The sequence below is a fragment of the Diadema antillarum genome, unplaced genomic scaffold, assembly GCF_040938485.1.
Source record: "Diadema antillarum isolate AM-2024a unplaced genomic scaffold, OU_Dant_1.0 scf00000071, whole genome shotgun sequence".
NCBI lineage: Eukaryota > Metazoa > Echinodermata > Echinoidea > Diadematoida > Diadematidae > Diadema > Diadema antillarum.
The window spans coordinates 10187742-10212059 of NW_027270960.1; the positions used below are offsets into that span (position 1 = coordinate 10187742).

Below are 24318 nucleotides of genomic sequence, written 5' to 3' on the forward strand. Positions count from 1 at the left end.
ATTAGTAAAGGCTCTCACAAAGAACATGTCTGCATGCATGAAAAAAAATTGACAATCTGCAGGTCGTCAATAACAACCTAGAGCGTCACTCTCGCAGATGTAACCTGCTTCTCTGCAACCATGGTCCAGAGAAAAAGGATGAGATCCCTGCCGCAATAGTCAACAGTGTCTTGAAAGGCGAGCTAGGCATTGATGCAAAGGTGGAAGTAGCCCACAGAGTTGGAAAAAGAAGGAGTGATGGGGCTGCCAGACCTATCATCTTCAAAGTCAGCTCAATCGAGGTGAGAGATAGGATCCTACGGGCCAAAGGCAAACTTCGTGAGGCAAAGTCACAGTTGTACATCAAGCAGGATGAGACCTTGTCTGATCGTAAAGCGAAGCAGCAACTGAAATTTGTAGCTTCTGAGGCCTTCAAAGCAGGAAAGAAAATGTTCTTCCGGCACGACAAACTTTTCATTGACGGAGTAGAATACAAGAAGCCAAACGCTGGCCCCCAAGCGGAAGTGGAAGGAGCCACCAAGGAGATAGCGTAGGATAGCGACGGCTCTTGTCAGTTAAACATCGGCTGCTGGAATGTTGGTGGTTGGTCTGATTCATGTTCATTGAGGAAAACCATTTTAGCGAAGTGTGATTTTGATATTATTTGTTTGGTGGAAACTCATCTTCTTGAAAGTCAATCAATTCAAGTTAGCAACTACATTTGGTTTGGGCATAAACCGGTTACAATTGCACAAAAATGCAAGGAAAGGATCTGGAGGAGTCGGCTGCTTGATACATCGTCGCGTGCTTCAGTATTGCTCGGTTAAATGTTTGGAGAAATCATATGAGGGGATATTATGGCTGCAGTTGAAAGACAAGCAAGGAAAGGATATGTTGCGTCTGTTACTTACCCCCAGAAAACTCAAGCAGAGGGGGACATGGTGAAGAATTTTTTGATAAGCTACTTTCCGGAGTATACAAATACAAAGATTGTGGTAAAATTCAAATCTGTGGAGATTTTAATGCGAGAAATGGAGATTTATCAGATATTATCGAAGGCATAGATTGCATTAGACAAAGAAAGACTATTGACTTTGAAACAAACTCTCAAGGAAGAAATGGATTTTTGTGTTTCGTCAAATTTGTGCTGCCTAAATGGTAGATATACAAATGATAATTTTACTTGTGTGTCTTATAAAGGAAGTTCAGTTGTGGATTACTGTATAGTACCCTACCATGATTTAAACCTATACTCCAATTTTTATGTTCTGCTCGTTGCAGAGTTAATTGACAAGCATTCTATTCCAGTGTTAGGTTCAATTCCTGACCATTCTATTCTATGCTGGTCACTCGACAGAAATCCTTCAGGTGATAGAGCCAAATGCACAGAGCCTGTTAATTCTAGTCCTCAAAATCTGTCTAAACTGTATCATTTAAATGATGTAAATGATAGATTTATGTGTGATGAGGAAAGTAAAAATGCAGTAGATTCTCTTTTGAGAAGATTAGCAGATGGTGTACCATCACAAGAGCATTTGGATGAAGTATATGGTGAATTTGAAAAAGTTCTGCAAAATGCAGTACACAGGCATTGTAGGAAAAAGAAAACCAATAGACCCGTAAAAGGTCTCCCTCACACTCCTAAAGCATGGTGGGATGAAAATCTCCAATCCTTGTGGAATAGAGTGAAATGTAAACAAAAAGAATGGTTGAAATGTAAAAATGCTTATGGTAGAAAGATGAAGTTTGATGATTATAAAGCTGTACATAGAAATTTTGATAAAGCTGTACGTCAAGCAAAAAGAGCATATCAGCATAGAAAAATTAATGCATTGGATGCAATGGTTAATAAAGACTCTAGTAGTTTTTGGAAGGAGATAGGGAAGATTGGCTCAGATGAAAGTAACAGGTGTTATAAAATTCCTGTGGAGGTAGTCAATAGTGATGGAGAAATAACGGAGAATTTTGATATTGTATTGAGTACAATGGCAAAATGATTTCTCCTCTCTTTTTACTGATAATGATGCTGGTTTTGACAATGATTTTTTGTTTGGTATAAAAAAGAAATTATTGGAGTTGGAATTAAATGTTCAGGAAATTGATTCACGGGGAGATGATCTGAATCATCCTATTGGATTATCAGAGGTAACTTCAGCAGTAAACAGAGCAAAATTAGATAAAGCAGCAGGAATAGATGGTTTTATTGCTGAGGTAGTAAAAAATAAAGTTTCTATTCAGTTCCTGCATGCTTTATACTCTTTTTGTTTTGAACATGGTATTTCCCCACAGATATGGCAAAAAGGTATTATTCATCCAATTCTTAAACCTGGTATGGATGAATGTGAACCTTTAAGTTACAGAGGTATTACATTGATATCTGTGATTTGTAAGATTTGTTGTGATATCATAAAAGAAAGATTGATTAATTTCCTTGAAAAAGAAGGTGTTATTAATGAGGAACAGTACGGGTTTCGAAAGAAAAGGAGTTGTCTTGAGCACTTATATAGCCTCTATTCTATAATTGAAAACAGAAAGCTGTGTAAAAAAGATACTTTTGTTTGCTTTATTGATGCAAAAAAAGCATTTGATCATGTTATTGTTAATAGGATTTTGTTATGGTACAAGCTGAGGTCTATTGGTGTTCATGGCAAGTTGTATAACTCCATAAAGGCTCTTTATCAAGATACCAAATGTACTGTAAATGTGAATGGTAACCTTACTGATTTTTTTAATGTGGATCTAGGGGTAAAACAAGGTTGTCTTTTGTCCCCAGTCCTGTTAAATATTTTCATTAATGATATAGTTGATAGTGTGAGGCTGTGTAACAGAGGTATCCAGGTGTTAGATACAAACATTGATATGCTTATGTATGCAGATGACATTGTGGTAATTGCTGACAATGAAAATGACCTTCAGTTGAAGCTTGATAGTACAACTGTATATGTTTGTGGGCTCAGAAGTGGAGGATCGAATTTAATACTTTAAAAACTCAAATTGTACATTTCAGGAGAAAAGCCCAAGCAAAAACCACATCTTTATTTTATTGTAATGGTCAAAAGCTTGATATTGTTGACTCCTATAAATATCTTGGATTGTGGTTTGATGAATTTTTAAGTTTACAAAAAGGAACCAAGATATTGGCTCAATCTGCAACTAGAGCCCTCGGAGTGGTTATTAGTAAATTTAAATTGATCGGTGGTTCTCTGTTTATGACCTATAAAAAGTTGTATGATGCTATGATTTTGCCCATATTGCAATATGCAAGCGGTATTTGGGGCTTAGAAGAATATTCAGCCATTAATAGTGTTTTTTATAGAACATGTCGTTTCTACCTTGGAGTGGGGAAATATACCCCTAATGATGCAGTTATGGGTGATATGGGTTGGGATCCCCCTTTTTTTTATCAGTGTCAATCAATTGCTAGGCTTTGGTGTAACCTGAGTAAGTATACTAGTGACCATTACCCTGGAAAAATTTTCTTGTGGTCAAAGTCCCTGGCAAATCATGGTATTAAGAATTGGTGTTATAAGGTTAAACAATTATTTGCAAAACTGCAGTGTATGCATGTTGAACCATTGGCTGAGATTGTTAGTACACATACAGGTGAGCACCGTATCCAAAGCATGTAAATTATTTGTTGAAAATAAGTGGAAATGTTCACGGTTTGATGATAAAAGGAGAGTTCCCCAATCCAGAAACAAACTCAGAACATATCGTAATTTTAAACATTCTATGAATACTTCTAATTATGTTATGCAGTGTCAGAATAGATCTAACAGGCGAGCATTAGCTCTGTTTAGAAGTGGTTGTGCCCCTATTGCCCTTAAAACCGGACGTTATAAAAATGTCCCACACAATGAAAGATTTTGTATAATCTGTAATTCTGGTGATGTAGAAGATGAGTTTCATTGTTTTATGATTTGTTCGGCATACGATGATTTCAGATCACAATTATTCAGTATTATATCAGAAAGAGATCCCACCTTCCCTCAGTTACCTATTTACCAACAATTCCTTTTTTTAATGTCATCAAAGTCACTGTGCTGTCAAGTAGCCAGTTTTGCCAACCTTATTTTAACGTGCCGTAACAATTTATTATATTCCCACAGCTGAATATCTCTTTTATGTATTATTTAGCCCACCATATTCTCTCTTTTGTTATGTTAAATTATTTTTTATTGTCTGTATGTCTTACATGATTCATTTATATATTTTGTATTACTTATAATGTTTGATGTATACATGTATCACTCATAGGCCTTTTTAGGCCGGCCGTCCGTGTGACGGGTGTGATTTTTAAAGAATAAACTACTACTACTACTACTACTACTACAACCCTACATTGGAGCGGTTTTGCGGCAGCGGCAGCGGCGGTGGTTTGCCGCTAAACTCTGCCGCAGCGGCACGCTGTGCACACTGGAGCGGTTTGCCGCGCGTAATATGCAAATTAGATTGTTGCCCTTGGGCACCTGCAGTTTACTAGTAATCACTTACATAATTATCATGCACATGTATACTGTGAATACATTCCCCATGGATCTGAGAATTTACAAAATCACTTTTCCAAAACGAAACCAACAATAAAGGAAATCAAGGATGCGTAACATGCAAGAAGACTATTGGACAATCAGTACTGGAATCTCAACTTTTCAACTTTTTGCTTAAAAAAAAAGAATACTTTCAACACAGACTGTTCAATGAAACTGCAAAATATTCCTTGTGTTACTGATATTGGTATGCACGCAGAAATTATTGCATCGGACCACTGCCATATATACTGAGAAGGTGGTACATAAAATGTGTACATCCAACACCTCAATATCTCAAATTATGATCTGCGAATGTCACATTATCCTTGTTCTTGTTTTATTTTATTTTATTTTTTTTTTTACAAAATTAGTCAGCATCCAAAGCAATGATATCTTATCTTGTTTCATGTTAATGAGAAAATGACTAGTATTTTTTTTTTTCTGGTGTCGGTAAAGTCGTCAACTGTATGAAAGATGAGCTCTTTAAAAAAAAAAGAAAAGAAAAACCAGCAACATACTTCTTTACTTGTTATTCCAATCTTTTACCATAGAATAGTATACCGGTATTATGATATATATATATATATATATATATATATATATATATATATATATATATTTTAGATCATCATGATTGTGTCATTTTCATGTGCATGTTTGTGTAATGATTTTTGTACTTCATAACTCACTTTTCCTACTGCGCCTTGAGCACGTTAGTCATGTGAAATTGGCACATTAAACGTATACTGTATTATTATTATCATTATTACCTATTAACTCTATATGAATGAAATGTTAATGTTTGATTTGACTTCTGTCACAGTTCATGCTCTTTTTGGAAGTGTAGTTACAAAGGTGAGGGGATGTTTTAGAGAATATGCCTACCATTCACTCTCCTACTCAAACCTACTAGATCTACTGTATGTATGTAGAGTATAATGTAATCCACAAACGGCCCATAATAAACTCACCCACATACTGTACTCCCAGCTATGGAAAAACAAGAGTAGCATTTTCACTCTCCACAACATGTGTTTTATATTATGCATGGGGGAGAAATTAATGGCAATTTTGCATCCTCTTAGAAAAAACAAACAAACAAACAAAAACAAAAACTACACACACGCACACACACACACACACACCCACACACACACACACACACACACACAATGTCAGTTTGGATTTCAAATTCACACATCTGCATTACACCATCAAATCTATGCTTTCAGAAATCTGGATAGCATTTTAACAGACAGTCGATTTCCAAGTGAACCACATAACTGTTGGGTAAAGTGATTACCAAAAGCCAACTGAGGTCGGTTTTATCTTAAGCAAGTTTTGTGGAATTGCACTAAATCTTTTCTTCGAAATTTAACCCCCGAATGAAAACATTAGTTAACAGGAATTTTAACCAACTTATGTCGGTAAATGACAAACATCACTCGAAATACACATCAAACAATGTACATACACTAATACAAACCACACATGTCAAATTTAGCACTTGAGACACCAATTCAGGACAATTGTTCCAACATACAATCTCATTTGATGTGATCTAATATGGCAGTCTGTTGCAGAAATAAAGTACAGTGGTATACTGTTAACATTTGCGAAGGGAAGTAATATAGCACATTCACATGTAAAATGAAAATTCACAAGATCTGACACTGTATGAGCAACTTTGTAAATCTGAATGGATACACATGAGTTGTCAAAACAATACAGTAATGGTAGTATGGTACTGGATTTTATGAATGATTGAAGTACATGTATGATAATTAACACCAATGTAATTTGTATCTTGGACCAATTTTCTATAAAATAAGCATATTATTCTCATCTCCTACATCTGAAAAAAAAGAAGAATTAATTCAGTGCAAATTCCTAGCAGAAATGCATACTTTACAACATAAAACAAATCAGTTGTTTACATTTCACTTTCAAACCTCATAAGGACCAATCTTTCTAAGTAATAAGAAACAAAAAGTACTTGTATTACATGTACATGGGTCTAGGGCAATTACCCCCTGGGCAATTACCCCGGACCCTTCCCCTGGTTCTAATCCTAATCCTAACCCTAATCTTTACTCTTACCTTACCACTACGCAGTATTTAGCCAGGGGGTAATTGCCCTCTGGGGCAATTGCTCGGATACGCATGTACATACATGTAGGACAGGAAAAATATAGGAGAGAATAGGATTGAGAGAAAAGAGCAGTACAGAGTTCATCAAATGAAGTGAGCAAGAAAGAGCGGATACATAGGGGTGGATGAGGCTTGAGATTTACAATGATATGGACATGTATTGAAGTTACAAACACAAACACAAGAAAATCAGGATAAGCAAAGGAATACAACAAAAATGGGCACCTAGGTGCTTACATGGTTCAATTTAGCTAGTCAGATAACAAAATCAAGTAGCAAACAGAATAGCAACATATTCCGCATATAATGCAATGACCCGTTGTGAGTTATCTGACATCAAATACTAATTTAATGCAAGGAAAGTACAAACTGAGTGTTCAAAATTATACATGTAATGAAAATAATATTCGATGCCATGTCAACTTTATAGATTTGGGTTTCCAAGATAAATTTGAAGCTTTCAAAAATCTGTAGTAACATGCTTCAGGTACACTATAAAGTGCTTGTTCTACTGCTAATTATTTTACTCATTGCAATGCAGCATAATACAATATTGCATCCATACTCCAAAGTCAAATACACACATGTGACAGGTACTATGTAGGTGCATAATGAAAAGGTGGAATTTCATCACATTTTTGAATATGTAGTATGTTGGCTACTGGCCTACCTGGGAGCAATGCACAGAATTCTTGTGTTGTGGGCCTGTACATGTATATGCTATCACATTTCTCCTGAGTCGAGTTCTAACTGCGAAGTGATACACAATAGCCTGCCTTGTATGATAATCATGAAGAACTTGATTACTTCTTACGAGCATAGATGAAATTGCTTGGGGTACACTACTCAAGTGATACATGAAGGATGCCAGTTGAAGACAATTATATCTTGTGTTTTCAAATTACCATTCACATTATAAAGATTGAAAGTAGTTTGATCCGCAATATTTTGGTTAAATTTTCTATAGATTTTTTTTTTCATTACCATGGAAACACATTAATTACATACCACATTTACCTGTAATAGTGGCCACATATGCCAAGTTCTAGGTCAACTCCTAAAAAAGCAAGAGAGTTGTTGTAACTTGGGTTGGAACCAGGTGCAAGCAACAATAGTGTTGACAGATATTTGGGCCATGTGAGGTCATTTAGAACTAGTTTCCATGGCGATGTCACAGTTTGGTGCTCTATACATCCCTTGTCAACTTGTACACACTATATGTGGGTGTGGTGTGTAATAATGGTATTAGCAGCTTTTCACATATTCGATACTTGTCTACATTATCATAAGTAAAACTAACTCCTTGAAAAGTGAATACATGTTTCAAAGAAGCATTGACCACTAATAGTATCAATATAAATGTACCTTATCATTCATACATGGTACAGGTGTATAGTCAAAATACAACAATATCCATCATATGGCAAATGGCTTGTAAAATAACATGGCCACTGTTATGAGGAGACCACAATTAAAGGTCAGTGCCTATTTCCCTATAACATTGTAAGTACTTCTCAAGCAAATGCTGTTTTATTATGCAGACTTGATACAGGAAGGGTGGAGATGACAAATAAATGGTTGCATTATGGTTGACTCAGCAAATTTAGAAAATAAGGGATGGATGCCAAAGTTTCAAATCCTCCTTGTTTGTACAGGAGTCCCTTTTAAAATGGTCTCACTGCCATACAATGTGGCCAGCAGTCGCGATTTAGAACGAAGATCAACTTGAAGACAAGATCAGCTGCACCCACAACGCCTTGAGGACTGTGCCCTGTGCTCTACAACTGCAGATACATGTACCTGAAGAGGGTATAATTTGCTTTCTCCAATAAGGAGGATGAAGGGCTGTGAATGCGGATGTTCTGTGTCGACCACGTATGAGCAGTTAAAACAGTCCTTCCTGGAAGAATGAAAAAGGCAAGCATATATGGAAACAGCGTGTAAACATTTTGAAGACATATTGATGTGCACTATTTTCTTATGCCTTCATACACATGATATTTCCAGTAATTTTGTATCATATATTTACTAGCAACTCCAGCAAACTAGAAGCAAGAATGACCAAGATCAGAAGGTCATTCTTCAAAGCTGAAGATCTACTATGCACATACAGGAGTGAGTCAAACATGATATCTGGAAACAGAGGGAAAACTTGTTTCAGAAGGGAATGGGGAGGTAGTACAGGCCTGTAAGAAAGCTATAGATCACAACAGAACAATTCACACAATTCTGGCCTTCATGGTGCTATCTGTTTGTTTGTTTGTTTGTTTTTTCCCATGTCTAGCTTAATTACAAACCAGAACTATCTTTGCAAAGAAGTGTAACTTTGTCTAAAGTCAATTTTTTTGACCAACCCCCCCCCCCCAAAAAAAAAGAAAAATATATATCAGTGACAGACAATTCTTCATTCAAAGTTACATTTGACTTGCATTTTCATGTCCTCCGAAACTGATTAAATTGGTATCAGTACGGGCCAATTACTAGACCTAGGCACCTATGGTACACTATAATACACACTATTAAAATGATTGATTGGTCCACGCTGCATATTGTGATACCTGTCAAATGTATGGGCTGTTGCCATAGTCACTATACATTATAAAGAAAGAGAAGAATCTACATACATGTACATTTCCTTGGAATGAAAGGGCAGGGTAAAGATTATAAGATGTGCCTTCACAGAAATTTCACTCTTAAGTTCACTCTTTAGTTCTAGGTGACATACAAAATATGTACATGTGTTGTCATTAGAATTATCTGGTACGGTACAATACATGTACCATCACTTCCAAAAAAAAAGTTGTTTTTTTTTTCCTCCCACAGGAGTAAGGTCAAGTTCTGAACAATGGTTATGGTATAAATGTACCTAGAATGTCAATCTTTTGAATAATGCACTTTCAGTAAATCCTGAAAGCTGAAACTCACAGCTTTCCAGTCAATGAGTGAGCTTGAATCAAAGCGTGGTCAGGGATGCAGCCTCCTTATGCATGGTCTTTCCGCATTCGCTGAATAGGAGGGAAGCAGATTCAATAACTGTTTACCTGAGGGTAAATAATATTCATACAAGTGAGGTGTTATACAAATGATGTGTTATACAATGCATTATTACATTATTTCCTTATATGAATAGGGGGAACTTTTTACTCAGCACAAAGAAAATGTAATACAAACGAGTCTCTTTTAAAAAGCACCTTAGCCCTTCACTCCAATAACCAACACCACATGCAGGAATTGATTGCCTGAACTTTTGGTATCTGATTTTTGCTCTTAAATTGCTCATTTTGCAGTACAGTGTAAGTGCTACTAAAATGCCAAGTGCTTATATCAATGAAACTATTCATGAAAATATACATTTGGTATTGCTACCAACATGAATTAACACACTGAATTACCTGCAGAACACAATACAGAGGTTCATCTTTCCTACCAAGGAACACAAAGGACTGGCACAGCCTCTTAGAAGAAGTAGTGGCTGCTTCAACCCTTGATACAATATGTCAAGGGTCAGCAATTAACCAACCACTGCATCACTGGGCATTTTTGTGATTGAGGGTACCACCTATCGGCACCCTATGAATTTGCAGCTCGTTTATTACAAAAGTATAAAACAAATTTGCCTAAGTTTTTCCTCAAATAAGCTGTAAATACTGCAGTTCAAATCTCGTGACTGTTCTGTTGATTCTGAATCTCCATTGTAAAATTATGCAATTTTTCTTCGCGTGGCTGAAAAAGGGTACCTCACGATCTGCACCCCTTCCCTCCATAGGTAATACAAGTGAATTTCATAGTCATGCGTTGTTACTGAGTGGATATGTAATTGAAACGTGTTTAGTTTGTTTTGTTGGCTTGATTTTCGTTTCTTTGTTACTGTTTTCATAGCTATAAAATGGCACTTAATCCCACGCGTACCTTTTTGTTCTATACGCACAAACAGCCATGATACGCAGGGTGTCGATGTACCCTGCCGATAGCTGGTACCCTTACCACACATTGAAGAAACCGTCCAAGTCTATTAATTGTGGGAAATGTGGGCATCTTTGGAAAGGCAAGACAAGATAATGCACATGCTTACCAGCTACAGTACAGTTACAGTTAAATTGATTTTAAAACATTACCCTTAACTTGGTCAGACTCAGCCTGAGAGGATTTGATTCACTTTCTAACAAGACAAATCAGTCCTACTGCACTGCCTGTCTGATGATGCGAGACTGAACGCGAGTAAATTCAAGTAGATCGGCTTTGTCATGCCAATGTCAATGGACAAAGTTGTGGTTATGTGTATGCATTTATACCAGTGCAGTGACAGTATGGCAGTACAAAAAACAACAACTATGTAGTACGTGAACTAGATCTAGGCTGGGCCTGTATAGAGGCAGAGTCAATACCCAGAACATACCTTTTAGGGCCTAACGCGCGTTAGGTCTAGAAACTCTGTTAGACTAGAGTCTAGAATTATGTCTAAAGGCCGTGTCACACCAGCCTTGCGTGCGACTTGCAAAGAACAATGTTGACTACCTGGAGGTCCCTGTAGATATCCGCACATGACAGTACCTAGCATGTATCTCAAAAGTAGTCGCCCGGAGGTGCGCACGCATATTTTTTCACCCGCAACCGTGTTTAGGCCCTGTCACACCTTTCCGGGCAAGCTACTCGGGCTTGTTACGTGTAGGGATTTTCTAGCATACCGGACATTCCTGAGGGCGGAAAAGGATTTGTGCGAGTCAGCGCATGTGTCTTACTTGCTGGAAGCGTTATACTTGCGAGTATACTGTGTGACCTTTGTACCAGTCGCGTGGGGGCTGACAACTTAGTGAAGGAATTTCTCTAATGGAATGGCTGAAATCTCACAGAATTTCATTATCTTGGCTGCATACGGCCGGGACTGCGAAGTACCTGCGTGGGAATTGCCTGGGAAGTACTGCCGCTAAGGGTCTCCTACTACTGGCGTTCTGCGTGGACCTCTACGGGCATTCCTGCGACTCACCCGGAAAAAGTTTTGGTCATGCTCAAAACTTGGCTGCGGTTAAATCGGACTTGCGTGAGCACCTCCGGGCAACTACGCGCTAGATACTGTCAGGTCCGGACCAACTGCGGAGAGCTCCTTGGAGTAAATTTGTTTCCCCGCAAGTCAAGCCGCAGAAGTTCCCCCGTACGGTATGACAAGGCATGAATGAAAATTGCAAACATTCTTGTTCGCCCGCTGAAAATCTTCTACGTGCTGGAAACTACCTCCTCGCCACAAGCCCGCGTTATGGTGTGACATGGCCTTAACGTTGACACTGCAGTCAGAGTATCAGGCCTAGATAGAGGCTAGGTGTTTCTGTTGTTGTTTTTATTTGAATCTATTTGCCGTTTACCATTGATCATTTTTTCCCTGTATTAATTTACGCCAAAATGTTACTTATGAAGTACTTTAGAAACTTCAAATTCCAAAATTTTCCCTAGGCAGGGCCTGCATTATTTTAATTTTATTAGAAATAAATCAAAAATACCAGGTAGTACCCTATGATATCAATATATCTAACGTTAGAGTGTCTAGTCTAGTCTACTAAGAAGCTTATTATAAATAGGTTGCATACGTCTACGTAACCTTTTTTTTTTTTCTAATGAGGATGTTGTTACGAATGTTAGGCCCTAGCGTTACCGCCTGCCACCGCTATACAACATGATACAATCGACCATATTGTGGTCCATTTATCATATGAGAAGTCCTCCCCATTTATGGACCCATCTCATTACTGGTCATTAGTACGTGTGGGACTATTTTTAGTCGGACAGTAGGAGTGCTCCTACTGGACCTAGTACTAGTTCTAGATCTAGCGGGTTACTCTGTTAGACTTCAAGGCTTCAGCACCACGTTGGCAGAATACTATATCAGAGTATTCAGACATAGATAGGCGTATATGGGACTGTGATATTGATAGACTGCTTTCTTTCGCTGGCGAGTCTGCGTCTATGGCAAAATACGTGGAAAGTTACAATCTGCAATGTAGCCTCTGCAAGAGAGTGACCGCTGTGAAGGATCGAAACAAATGGCAAAACCTCGAGAAAACCAAACGAGCAACTGAACAAACGAAAAATGACACCTTTTTTTACCGGTATGTGAACACTCCCAAGATCGCACGGATGTCATCAAAGGAGAAATTCAGCAATTTGTCGGGGTAGAAAGAGCGAACAGGACACTATGCAAAGCCGCCATTGTACGCTCTTTGGTGCTAACAAAGTGCCATAGCGCATAGCTAGCACTGTGACTCCTCTCAGACTGGCGCCACCTTTTGGCCGGGAAAAGAGAGGAACGTATTTTTTTGATCAGAGTGAAATGTTTTTATCAGAGTGAAATGGTTTTAGTGCAGTGAAATGGTTTTAGTGCAGTGAAATGGTTTCGTCAGAGTGATACGGTACGCCAAAGTGAAATGATTTTTTTTTTTACGGAAAAATGAAATGATCTATTTTTTTTCTTGAAAAGTGAAATGAATTTTGTGAAAAGTCAAATGTTTTTGGTTAAAAAGTGAAATACATTTTGTGAAGAGTGAAATGAATTTTTATTTGAAAGTGAAATGTATTTTTGTGGAAAGTGAAATGTATTTTTGTGAAAAGTGAAATGCATTTTTGTGAAAAGTGAAATGGATTTTTATTTAAAAGTGAAATGTATTTTTATCTAAAAGTGAAATGTATTTTTGTGAAAAGTGAAATGAATTTCTATCTAAAAGTGAAATGTATTTTTGTAAACAGTGAAATAAATATTGGTGAGTGAAATGTATTTGTTAAAAGTGAAATGAATATTGGCTGGAGTGAAATGAATTTTGTATTGTTTCCCTAATGGCGTTCCATACATGTCGACTGATAGTCATCTATATGTCCCCAAGAAATCATGAATATGGCGATTTTCCTGATAGGTTTGGTCTCGCCATCGTACCAAAACCTGGGGTTTTGATGGCTATCATAATATATAATTATGGCACTTGGGGGGATAGTATATGATTTTTTTTTAAGGTTACAGATATTTGTTTTGCTTTCCATGCTTCCATAAAAAAAGAAAACCTGCGGCCATCAAAAGTCCAGCAGTCAAAACTTTAAGGATGAAATCATGGGTTTCTTCTTTCTTTCCGTCTTTTTGCAAGATGTTTGTTTTTCTTGCCTTTTTGATTGTGCTAATTTTAACTCTGTGTGTATGCCCCGAGTACCGATCGGCAACCCTGTAACAGTATGCACACTGTCCGCAGTCTCTGGCGCCTGGCACAGAAAGGGGTGTTGTAGTATAATACACAGTATAGTATATAAGTCCTTGCACTCTTGCCTGAAATATCTGACTTTCTCACTAGCCTTTTGATGATGTTCTTCTGCGCTGATTTGACGTCACTGCGTGTCTTGCAGAAAGTGCGCAAACGACTCCGCAGTAGTCACGTAAACCAATTTCTGTGGGATTACTCGAAGTCTTGGGACAAAATGAGAAGGGGAAAAAGTGTAGTTGTCTGGAAAGCTATTTGTCAACTTTGGAAGTTAATGTTTCTCTCACTCAATCAACAAGCCTAATTTTGAGGGAACCAAAATCTTAACTATAGAAATTACTCACAAGCTGCAGATGGGACCGGTATCAAAGTCTGACTACCATGAGCTTATGAACTCAAAAGGACAAGTCCACCTTCATTATTATATAGACATATGGATTGAGTGAATGAAGCAATATCACTAGAGCACATCAGTGAAAATATGAGGAAAATCGGACAATTCGTTCAAAAGTTATGAATTTTTGAAGTTTCTGCTCAGTCACTGCAAGATGAAAAGATCATGGTGTCACATGATTGATTGTGTAGAACGATATAAAGAAAAATACCAAAAATTCGACATTATTTTCACTTTTCTGGCACAATTAAAGAACACCTGACTTGCCTCTTCCAGAAGGCAGGAGAAAGAGTATTATCCTTAAACATATACGTTACTGACAATTCAAGGAAATGTGCACTTTAAAAAAATGAAATTTTGTGAGATTCTCTTTATGTTTTCTTATATTGTTCTTCGCATGTGACATACGCTATAGTAGTTTTCTCATCCAGCAGTGACTGCGCAGACACTTTTTCATAACTTTTGAACGGATTGTCTGAATTTCCCCAAAATTTCACTGATATTATGTTCTAATAACATTGCTGCATTCTCTCAATCCCCATGTATATGAAGGTGGAATTGCCCTCTAATAATGTACAAGCTTCAAGCTAAAGTCTTACTCTACAAGACATTCCGCCGAGTGTGAATCTTGCTCACTGAGTTTTGGTAGAAGTGCACAAGTCATCAGTTTAAGCCTAAAACATTGTTTTGAATAGACAAAAATTAATGAAAACCCCGACCGTGCAAATATGGCGTTTCCAAAGCATCTTATCCCATGCTATAATAGCCTACCGGCCGGTCTCTAACCGGTCTTCACTGAGCTTGAGGTTCCCGGAATCGTTATTAGCAGCGCGGTCGTTAATTACGTGTCGGTTTTCGAGGGCTTTTATCTTATGAAGATTGCGCACGCAAGAAGGATAAACTTTCGGCTCGCTCCGGGTGGCTGTTTCTCCCCGGCAGACATGGCTGCGGACTCCGGATTTAATGGAACTCTCCAATCTCCCGAATTCCCACCTCGAGGCACGTGTGTGTATTGGTAAAGCAAGCGGACTTCCTGCAATGTTAACACACTCATCATATCATCGACGTAGTCGCTCAAATTAGGAGATAGTTTGGTCACACAGCGTGCGATTCGAGGAATAGATGTGTGCATTTGTTTTGCCTCGACATTAATGACAGCTGTATATAATAGCTGTCTAGATTTTGTGCACTTTGAATCACTCTCCCAACGCATTATAAAAGCAACCGATAATATGTGATGTGTTGACCAGGGAAAAACTGACAAAATCAATGACGGTGTATCTATCATCTGTCAGTACGGGGATGTACAACTCTCTTTTGCATACTACGGGATTTGTACGCATCTGAGATGCTTGTGCATGCATAATGTGTGTCCGTGAGCATTATGGGTAGGACGTCGTCAAGTTGTCCCGAAATTGACACGGGATGGTCATACGAATATGGAATTCTCAATTTCGCATCGAACTTGCTCCCAAACTTGGTTCAAAGCTAGTCAACAGCCGAAGCAAATACGATGCCTGTAGAAGATCACAATAAAGATTGTGAATCTTTATTATAAAAATGTACCTTCGCAAGATGGTAGGGCTATTTTTTTTTTCTTGGCATGCCAAAGATTTCGCAGCCACTCACAATGTTGCCGCCGGATCCTGAGAAACTCCATCGGCAGTCATATGGCTTAATAAGACGCCCTCACGAACAACCCAATTTTATACGACTATTGCCGAATTTGAACTTTTCTTTTATCATGACTGTGTCCATATTTGCTCAATTCCGGGACAGTGTGAAGAGTGCAAGAGGATCCGTATTTCAGATTGCGTTTTGTTCCTTCTCTCTCTTTAATACCGTCATTTCTCACCACGTTAAGATAAGGGAAAGAAGGAAATTTGCATGCTAAGGGTATAAAAGTATCATGTAAATAAATGCTTTAATCAATATTAACGCTTCATTATTACTCCTCATTACCTTTTCATAGATCTCTCCTAGTGTCACCATCTTTCTATATATGGATTTTCAAAGCAATAAATGTAATCAAACAATTCACGTATATTCTGTAAATGCTTTTGATTTTAATGTGGAATGTGAACTGAAAAACTGTGTATTACTATGTGTTATGTACCTGTGCCATAAAGCTCTGAGTAAGATATTATGTTAATAGGTCTGATGCGTTGTCTGCAACGGCATTCCTGTTAAACACTTTTCCAGAAGAAATTTTCCATTGACAAAAATGTTTGCAAAATATACAAACAAATAAAATGAATGTTGTATGGCCGGCAGCATCTCACAATAGTGCTTTAACAATGTCCTTATTTTTTTTTCTTCAAGATATCAGATGAGTAGATTCGTCACTATTGATTCCAATTGGCATTAAATTTGTTAACACATTTCTTACAGATTTCGTGTCTTTGTCCGAATTCTTTAAGAGTTTCAAATATTTTTCATGAACTTGATTCGCATGTCAAACAGTAACCAACCGTTCGGACACCATGAAAAAATACACACAAAAAACACTCCCTGCCACCTAGGTATATCCTGTCCTCTCACTATTCTTTTTATTTCCCCATAACGTCGAATATACAAAAATCTAGGTAAATATCACAAGATTTCTAATTTGTACTGTACAAATTACATGCAATCATGTATATTTATTGTTATGTTCATGCACAGGATACATGAAAATATTTATGTGAATGAATTATGTAAGGGAGCATACACATTAATATATCATCAGTCTCACTAGGAGGTACTAAGAATCATTTTTATTTTGACATCAAAAGCATTTGCAATTATGTACCATTGTTGCGCATGCGTTCATCAGAACGAAAGAAAATTTTAGGTTAAAGGTGCAAATCCTCTCAGAGTTGTTTCTGATGAAAAGAACAATCCAAGCACACAAGGTAACACAGAACACAGTATGCTCGGTAATCTAGACCACAACTGATACCGATTATAATTATCTGAGGTGATTATGCCACCCGATTTTGATAACATACTTATAATCTTTATAAAGGCATCGTGATCGTTTAAAAAAAAATAAGTGGGATGAACATATTTTCGCTTAGCTGTGTAGTAAACACTGCATTAATATCACCAGGACCATTCTTCGCAGTAGTAACATTGTCTCACATAATATAGTTTCAAGCGTTATTCCAATCCGTGGTTGTGGGGGCTCGCGTCGGTTGTTCAATGACCCTATAGAACAGCTTACAGCCTATAGAAAAGATGAAAGGTTTTCTTGTTTCAATAAAACCCAAAATGACGGCAAATCGCAAATCTCTTTTTTTTTTTTTTTTTTGGTGAGGAGTGCGAGGAAATGCAATCAAATAATTGAGTAATTCAAAATTCTATTCGATGTCCTCAGATTAATTAAATGAATCCAATCGATCCAGGGGTGCATCTACATTGGCTCCTCATCCATTGCGAAACGTGTATTCTTTGTTAACACTGGAGGCGAGCTTTAAAACACGAATTTATAAATGCAGAGTACGATTTCCGAACGGTGGGAGAATTTACGACGACGCACTGTCCTGCGCTTGGTATAAATAGCGAGAGGAAAGTCAAGAACCCAGGACTGAATTTTCAAGTATCCTCTTTCACCACGAGGTGGAAACGCAGAATTGCTTTGTGGAATGCATAATGATATGAGTTTGAGTGTGTAGGAAGAGGAATCTGAGAGGCCACTAGCTGAGCATCTTCTGTTGTTTCGGTACAACGAATTCTTGTATGGCCATACTGCACTCGGATTTTCATTTCGTTTGCGTCCGTCGGTGTGGAATATTAAGTTATCCGCGTGAAAGTAGAACAGGATTATTAAAACGGATCCGATTGAGCAGAGGCTGATCATCCCCTTTCGTTCTCTCGGTTATTCATTCTGGCGCACGAAGGCGTCCCACTCTTCTCTACTCGCCGCGCGAAACCGTCGTCGACACGTGACGCTGTTCTTGAGACTCGTGTATGTCTGGATGAGGTAGCCGGCTTCGATAGCCGCCATGTTGGACCACTTCGGAGATCCTTCCACTTCTGTCTCGACTGCCCGAACCACCAGCGTGTCGACGACAACTTCGGCTATCTTGACCTCTTTAAAGCCATGGGCACTAGAAAGAATCAGGGAGGAAGAGAGAGGGGAGACGTGTCTGTGAGAGAAAAAAAAAAGATACAGATAGAGTCATGTTTTGAGTGTGCGTGCGTGTGTGTGTATGTATGTTTGTGTGTGCTCTCTGTGTGCTCTGTCTGTGTGAGGGTGACGGGGGGAATATTTCAATCACTTTATATCCCACAAAGGAATGGTATTACACAAGCTTCGTCGCAGAACGCGTATACCAATGTACACGGAAAAAATAGACGGACAGAAAGACAGACAGACAGACAGACAGGCAGACAGGAAGAGAGAAAGAGAGCGAGAATGTTTGTTTGTGTGTGTGTGTGTGTGTGTCTGTGTGTGTGCTTTTTTGTGAGTGTGTTTGCCTTACGTGTGTAAGGAAGTCAACGGAATACAAGAAGTGGGGCCTTTTTAGTGTCCAAATAATGACTGTTCAACTCCGGACGCCTCCAGCGACTGAAAGCGACGTTTTATATTTTTCCTTCTGCCTGTCTCTCTGTTCCTCGTTAATAAGTAGGACCCAATTAGGTAGCGTATCAGGCCAATCAAACTAGTACAAATGACACGTATCTCATAAATATCAAAGCATTCCCCAAGGGCACAGTCTCTCGCTCAACGAAAGCCTTCATCATAATGATACTGGAAGGCAAACATACATTGATGGTCCCTAGGGCAGTTATTTTGTCGATTTGTATTTTGAAAGTGACAATCTTTGACAGTTTGAGATACAAAAAAAAAGTCAGTCGAGAAAGGAGCTCTAACTTTCTAGGTTTCTTAGACTGCCCAACAAAAGGTGCACTACATTTTGGCAATGTCAATTTCGATTCACAGCGTTGGTAGATATCATATAGTACAGTTTTTGTCACAAGAGCTAAAATTATATTTAGCAATGCATAGAAACGTATCCTAACAAAGATTCGCATTTTTTAATCTTTATCGTTCTTCGTTACGTACAATAGCCCTCTATGCTACTCAAACTTTATTATCATATGGATTCCGTTCAAATAGGAGAATAACAAATTCTGTTGGGGTTTCCCTTTATGACAATATGTAGGAAAGGGAAGCGAGAATACTTTAGTAAATCATTAGAGGGGAATTTCTCTTTTTAGAGCAGACGACTAGATGAGTATCAAACTAACAATTAAGTGTAAGATTGCGGGCAATCGGATATTTTATGACGTCGTCAGGATTATTGCTAAGTAAGTGTTGTCCCGACATTAGCTCTTTGCACGAGTTGCCTTCACCATTACGCCGCTAGCGAGCGATCCTCGGTAGCCAAGTGTGCGCAACGGACCTCATTGAGTATTTTCCCCCACTTAATTCAGACTGAGGAATCAAATTTCGTCTGTTTTCGAGGATGAGACAAAATATCGCTTTCCACTCAGGATACTGAGCAGAGGCATTTAAATCCATGTCTCTCTCTCTCTCTCTCTCTCAAAAAAAAAAAAAATCTAAAATTAAGAGTCATTTCGATCACTTAACAATGAAGCGGTTTGCGTGAGCTGCATTTTAGTCCCGCGTATGCATTTTCGCGTGACAATCTAATTCTCCAATGGTTATGTCTTCTTCGACAATCCTCCGAGATTGACCAGTCTTCAGCTGCTGACGTGTTGATATTTTTTTCCATCTTATTTTACAGTAACTATGAATGCTTGTTTGGTGTTGGCGTTTATTTGCTTTCCAGGCCCTTGGCTTACTTGGGAGAGCAAATAAACAGATCTATTCAAAGTAATATGCACGACAACAACAAACGCGGTGATATAAAAAAAAATGAAATTAAAATGAAATTTAAAAAAATCTGGTCGCGTTCATGCCTCTTCGTGTTACAGTAATCGGGACACCAAGATTTAAAAATAAAACAAATACAAGCAATCAAATAGATTAGCAGAGTTTCATTTAAGATCGGACATCAAATACGATGGAAATGATTGATTTAGTCTTTTGCAACTGCCCAAATTGGATTTCGCACAAAAAAATAGGGTTATCACAGTGCTAAGTAGGCCTACTATGAGATCTGATGTGAAAGATACCTGATTTTTATTTCTTTTTGGTATAATTTCTTTAAGAGAAAGAGTGTGACAGATTAATGTCAGACTTGTAAAGATGACATTCTCACGTACCTTCTTACTCTTTCATGAATGGTTGTGACAAAAAATGACATGGAAAATAATTATATAAAACTCTATACAGTCCCATAGATGTCTTTCTAGGTTTTGTTCTAATGAAAGTTTTACCACTTTCCCTTTATAATTTTACTCAGTTTATTACAATCAACTGGAAAGGGGAGAACGGGTACGTCTTTTTGAGTCTTTCATAAGGAAAAGCTAATGCATTATCTTCTTTTCCAAGAAATGTGTATAACCCCGCAGAACCACGTACAAATGTATCTTTCTGGGTTTGCTTCCTGGATTGTAATGAGAGTTGTAAGTCATTAGAAGCCATTGGCATGATTTTTAACTTGGAACTAGGAGAAGAAATAATTTTCGAAGGTGACAACAACAACGTGAGTCCCCAATGTCGTCTATTTCTGGTCTGCCATACAGTAAACTTACAGAACTTGATCGTGTCGAAGAGTGTTTGGTGTTTTTCTTATACAGCCGAGGTGTGTTTTTGCTTCATTGTCGAATCCAGATCAAGAGTGTGTGCTTCAACATGTGACTGAACAGCTCTACCCACACACAAACAATCCTTGGCGATAGAAAGGAGAATGGCGCATCGTGCATTTTTTAAACTCACCCAACCCTTTGCGGAATCTCCAAACATCTAAATATACCCATAAAACAGTCTTAAGTCTGATCCCCCGGAAAACAACGATCAAAGATGCGATATACTATAAAGAGTCATAACTACTGAAAATCTCTCGGAGTTTGCAACAGCGCATGCGCCCGTGACGACTCATTTTGTGCATGTTTTTCTGTGTTTGTTTCATTATGGTAAGTCAGCGACCAAGCATCAAAATGTAAACAAGAGTATTTTAGGAGTATTTAAAAGAAATAGATGTAATTACGTGTATATTTATAGATGTCAAGCATATACATTTTTACAGTATGTTTAGAGTAGAGGTGGAGGAGACCGTTATCAATAAGCAGTTTCTTTGACTGGTATAATGGCCCTGGTATCTTATAATTGCACCATAGCTTTTACTGACGGAACAACGCGCCCACACACAAACGCACAGACACAGACACACACACACAGACACACACAGACACACACACACACACACACATTCACTCATAATAAATCACTTGAACCTCGGGAACCTCGAGTCTTGCTGTTGTCACTCTTGAGGTTGTTGAGGTTACGATCTTTAAAATCTTATAAACGCGATCATACCTGTACAAGAATGGCTGACCAATGGTAAAAGTCATCTCTTTTGGTTCTGTCCCTTTCTTCCAAGATCGCACCGTCACGTTCTTTCCACGGATCTCGACCTGCAGGTAAGGCGGGTGGCTGGTGTACACGGCTATCATGCTTGGAGACACGCCAAGATCCTGCAAGTACTCCTCGTAGTTCTCTCCGTCCACGAAAATCCACCTGCCTTCGAACCGGGATGAACTTTGACCCATTCTGCCGTCTTAATCTATTGAAGCAAGACAACGAAGAGCACGACTATAGGCAACACTGTGAAACAATGAACACATCTAAATGAATTTCTAGCTGGTGATGTAAAGCACTGAAAGCTTGTGCTGTTTCTTTTTTCCCCTCTCACCTCGCATTAAACACTCGCTTCCGACACATTCTATGATTCTCTGTTAGAGGTATATAGTTCAGGCATGTTCATATCAGCAGGAAGTCGTAATTCTATGTATGAGGTACTGGTAGATCATACCCTAGTTATAACTGAGGCAGCTTCTTTCTTATGACATGGACATATTTGTACGGGTATGCGTTTCTTTGTGATCATGTAGCTACAAAAAAAAAGGAGAAAAAAAGAGCGGTACTTTCCACTGCTCAACAGCATCACCTTCTACACAGTCACAAGGGCGGTCATTTTTTTTTTTTTTTTTGACTCAGTCGGCAGCGCGTCTGCCTCCCTCCAAATGATTCGGGTTCCATTTCATTACAGTCAATACAGCTATAGGTGAGCAATGTTGTGTGTAATTATCCCGTTCCCTTCAGTAAGAGGCAAAATACTCTGTTTCTCGGATAGGACATTCATTTGTGAGTTACGCACGACTCATCACGCACGTACGAGACTCCACTGCTCTTCACCCATTTATCGTAAAGCGCAGGGTACCAGTCCAGTGAAGTGGTCCACCTACCTACATGTACCCACACAAGAAAAACGGGTGAATGATGTCAATCGCTCTTGGTTCGTCCCAGGTGACTGGCAATAGTCAGCAAGTGATATCTACATACTCGGCACATTGCGACATACGAGAAGAAGTGAAGAGTCTGATCGCATAAGGAAGTAACTCCATTTTTGGTTAAATTGAGATATTCACGATTAAAGCTGTTAAAAACAAAGAAAACGAGAAGAAAATATATGAAACATTTCTAATCATAACTCTAGTAATGTTCACTATTATGTTACAAGTGAAGCAACACTGGAAATGTTAAATTTGCCTCATCTGATGATGGAATTGTTTTCAAATATTCAAAAATGGCGCTTGACCCGTTTGCGATAAAAGTATACAGTCATCTTGCAATGTCATTTATCATCGACAGTGCTAACCCGTAGAGAAAGGATGAAGCACTCCAAAAAATTACAATCGGATTTTCGCATTGTTAACTCAAATGCTACTTCAGAGTCTTAAGATAAAACGTCTTAGCTATATTTTGCAGAAAACCCCAGTCAATTTGGTTAAGTGGTCACGCAGAAAATGTGGATTGTTGTAGAGTATGCCTTGGGTCTGATTCCTCTAAGTTTAGCACTGGATGCTCTTGGAATTCCATAATGTGTGAACACGATGGACAGAACTTGGAGGGAAGGGATTCCTGACATGCTCCACAAAACTCCTCATTTCTCTTTGTGACCGCTGAAGCAAATCGGATGGGGTACTCTACAAAACGTGGGTAATAAGTTATAGTTTCATATCCTGAATTGTATTGGGATTGACTCACTGTTTTCAAAGTTATCATTGCGGAGGGTCTCATTGTATTTTTTAGACATATATGGTGCAGAACAATGCTCTGCAAGAATAATGCAACACAATAGCTAATAGAGACATCCGCATGACAATAGTAATATAATTTTGATGAATTACAAGTGAAAAAAAGTATTATATGTTGTAGTAGTAGTAGTAGCAATACTGATATTAATAATGCTGATTATATTGGTAATTATAAAAATGGCAAAATAATCACCATCATCATCATTGTTAAGATTATGATGATGATTGTGACCATTATAATGATCATAATAATGATAATGTGACTAATGTGACTAATTCACTTTGTAGGTTGCTCATGGTGCATACATGATTGTTATGATAAAAATAATGTCAATGAATATAACATTGATGGTGGACTTTTTAAATGGCTTGATTGTATTTTGACATGTCTGATGTAAGCGGATGAATAGCTTAGACAATCATTCATCCATTGATATATTCATAGCCTGCCTGTCACTATAGAATGCAACTGTATATGTTTCCCGATGGAAACAAAATCATACAGGGAGAGTTTCTTATGCTAGCATTGCTTTAGGCTTAACAGTGCATTTAATTTGACATCAATGGCTGCACATGCACTATTTAAGCCTTGAGAACAATTTAATTTTTTTTCCTCTTTTTCTTTGAACAGAAAAATATGATAACAATTTTCACGTCACTCAAAAGCAAGAGGATCAAAATCCGACAACATGGAGACTGCTTTGCGGTCATGTACAGCATGGCTATAGATTATCAGAAATAGAAAATTACTTAACAACAATGAATAAATTGAACAATGAACTTTTTCCTTTATAATTTGTAACTCTAAGCAGATGACGATCTG

The 24318-nt window shown here is 38.1% G+C and overlaps 1 protein-coding gene and 1 long non-coding RNA gene across 2 annotated transcripts; both read right to left on the reverse strand.

Moving 5' to 3' along the window:
- Positions 1–6053: 6053 nt before the first annotated feature.
- On the reverse strand, positions 6054–12872 carry LOC139717038 (uncharacterized). The gene is made up of 3 exons (XR_011709944.1): positions 12756–12872; positions 9585–9664; positions 6054–8559 (listed from the first exon to the last, which is right to left on the reverse strand). It is a non-coding gene; the product is annotated as an uncharacterized lncRNA (long non-coding RNA).
- A 5269-nt stretch (positions 12873–18141) lies between these two features.
- LOC139717076 (fatty acid-binding protein homolog 8-like) lies at positions 18142–21947 on the reverse strand. The gene is made up of 2 exons (XM_071628583.1): positions 21715–21947; positions 18142–18373 (listed from the first exon to the last, which is right to left on the reverse strand). The coding sequence occupies exons 1-2, from the start codon at positions 21945–21947 to the stop codon at positions 18142–18144; spliced, it is 465 nt and encodes a 154-aa protein (XP_071484684.1).
- Between the last annotated feature and the right edge of the window lie 2371 nt (positions 21948–24318).

Excerpts from the sequence above, each read along its gene's own strand:
- LOC139717076 (XM_071628583.1), bottom strand. The coding sequence starts at position 21,947 with ATGGGTCAAAGTTCATCCCGGTTCGAAGGCAGGTGGATTTTCGTGGAC. Across the intron at positions 18,374-21,714 it reads GGTCAGCCATTCTTGTACAG|TGCCCATGGCTTTAAAGAGG; the intron begins GTATGATCGCGT and ends GATTCTTTCTAG.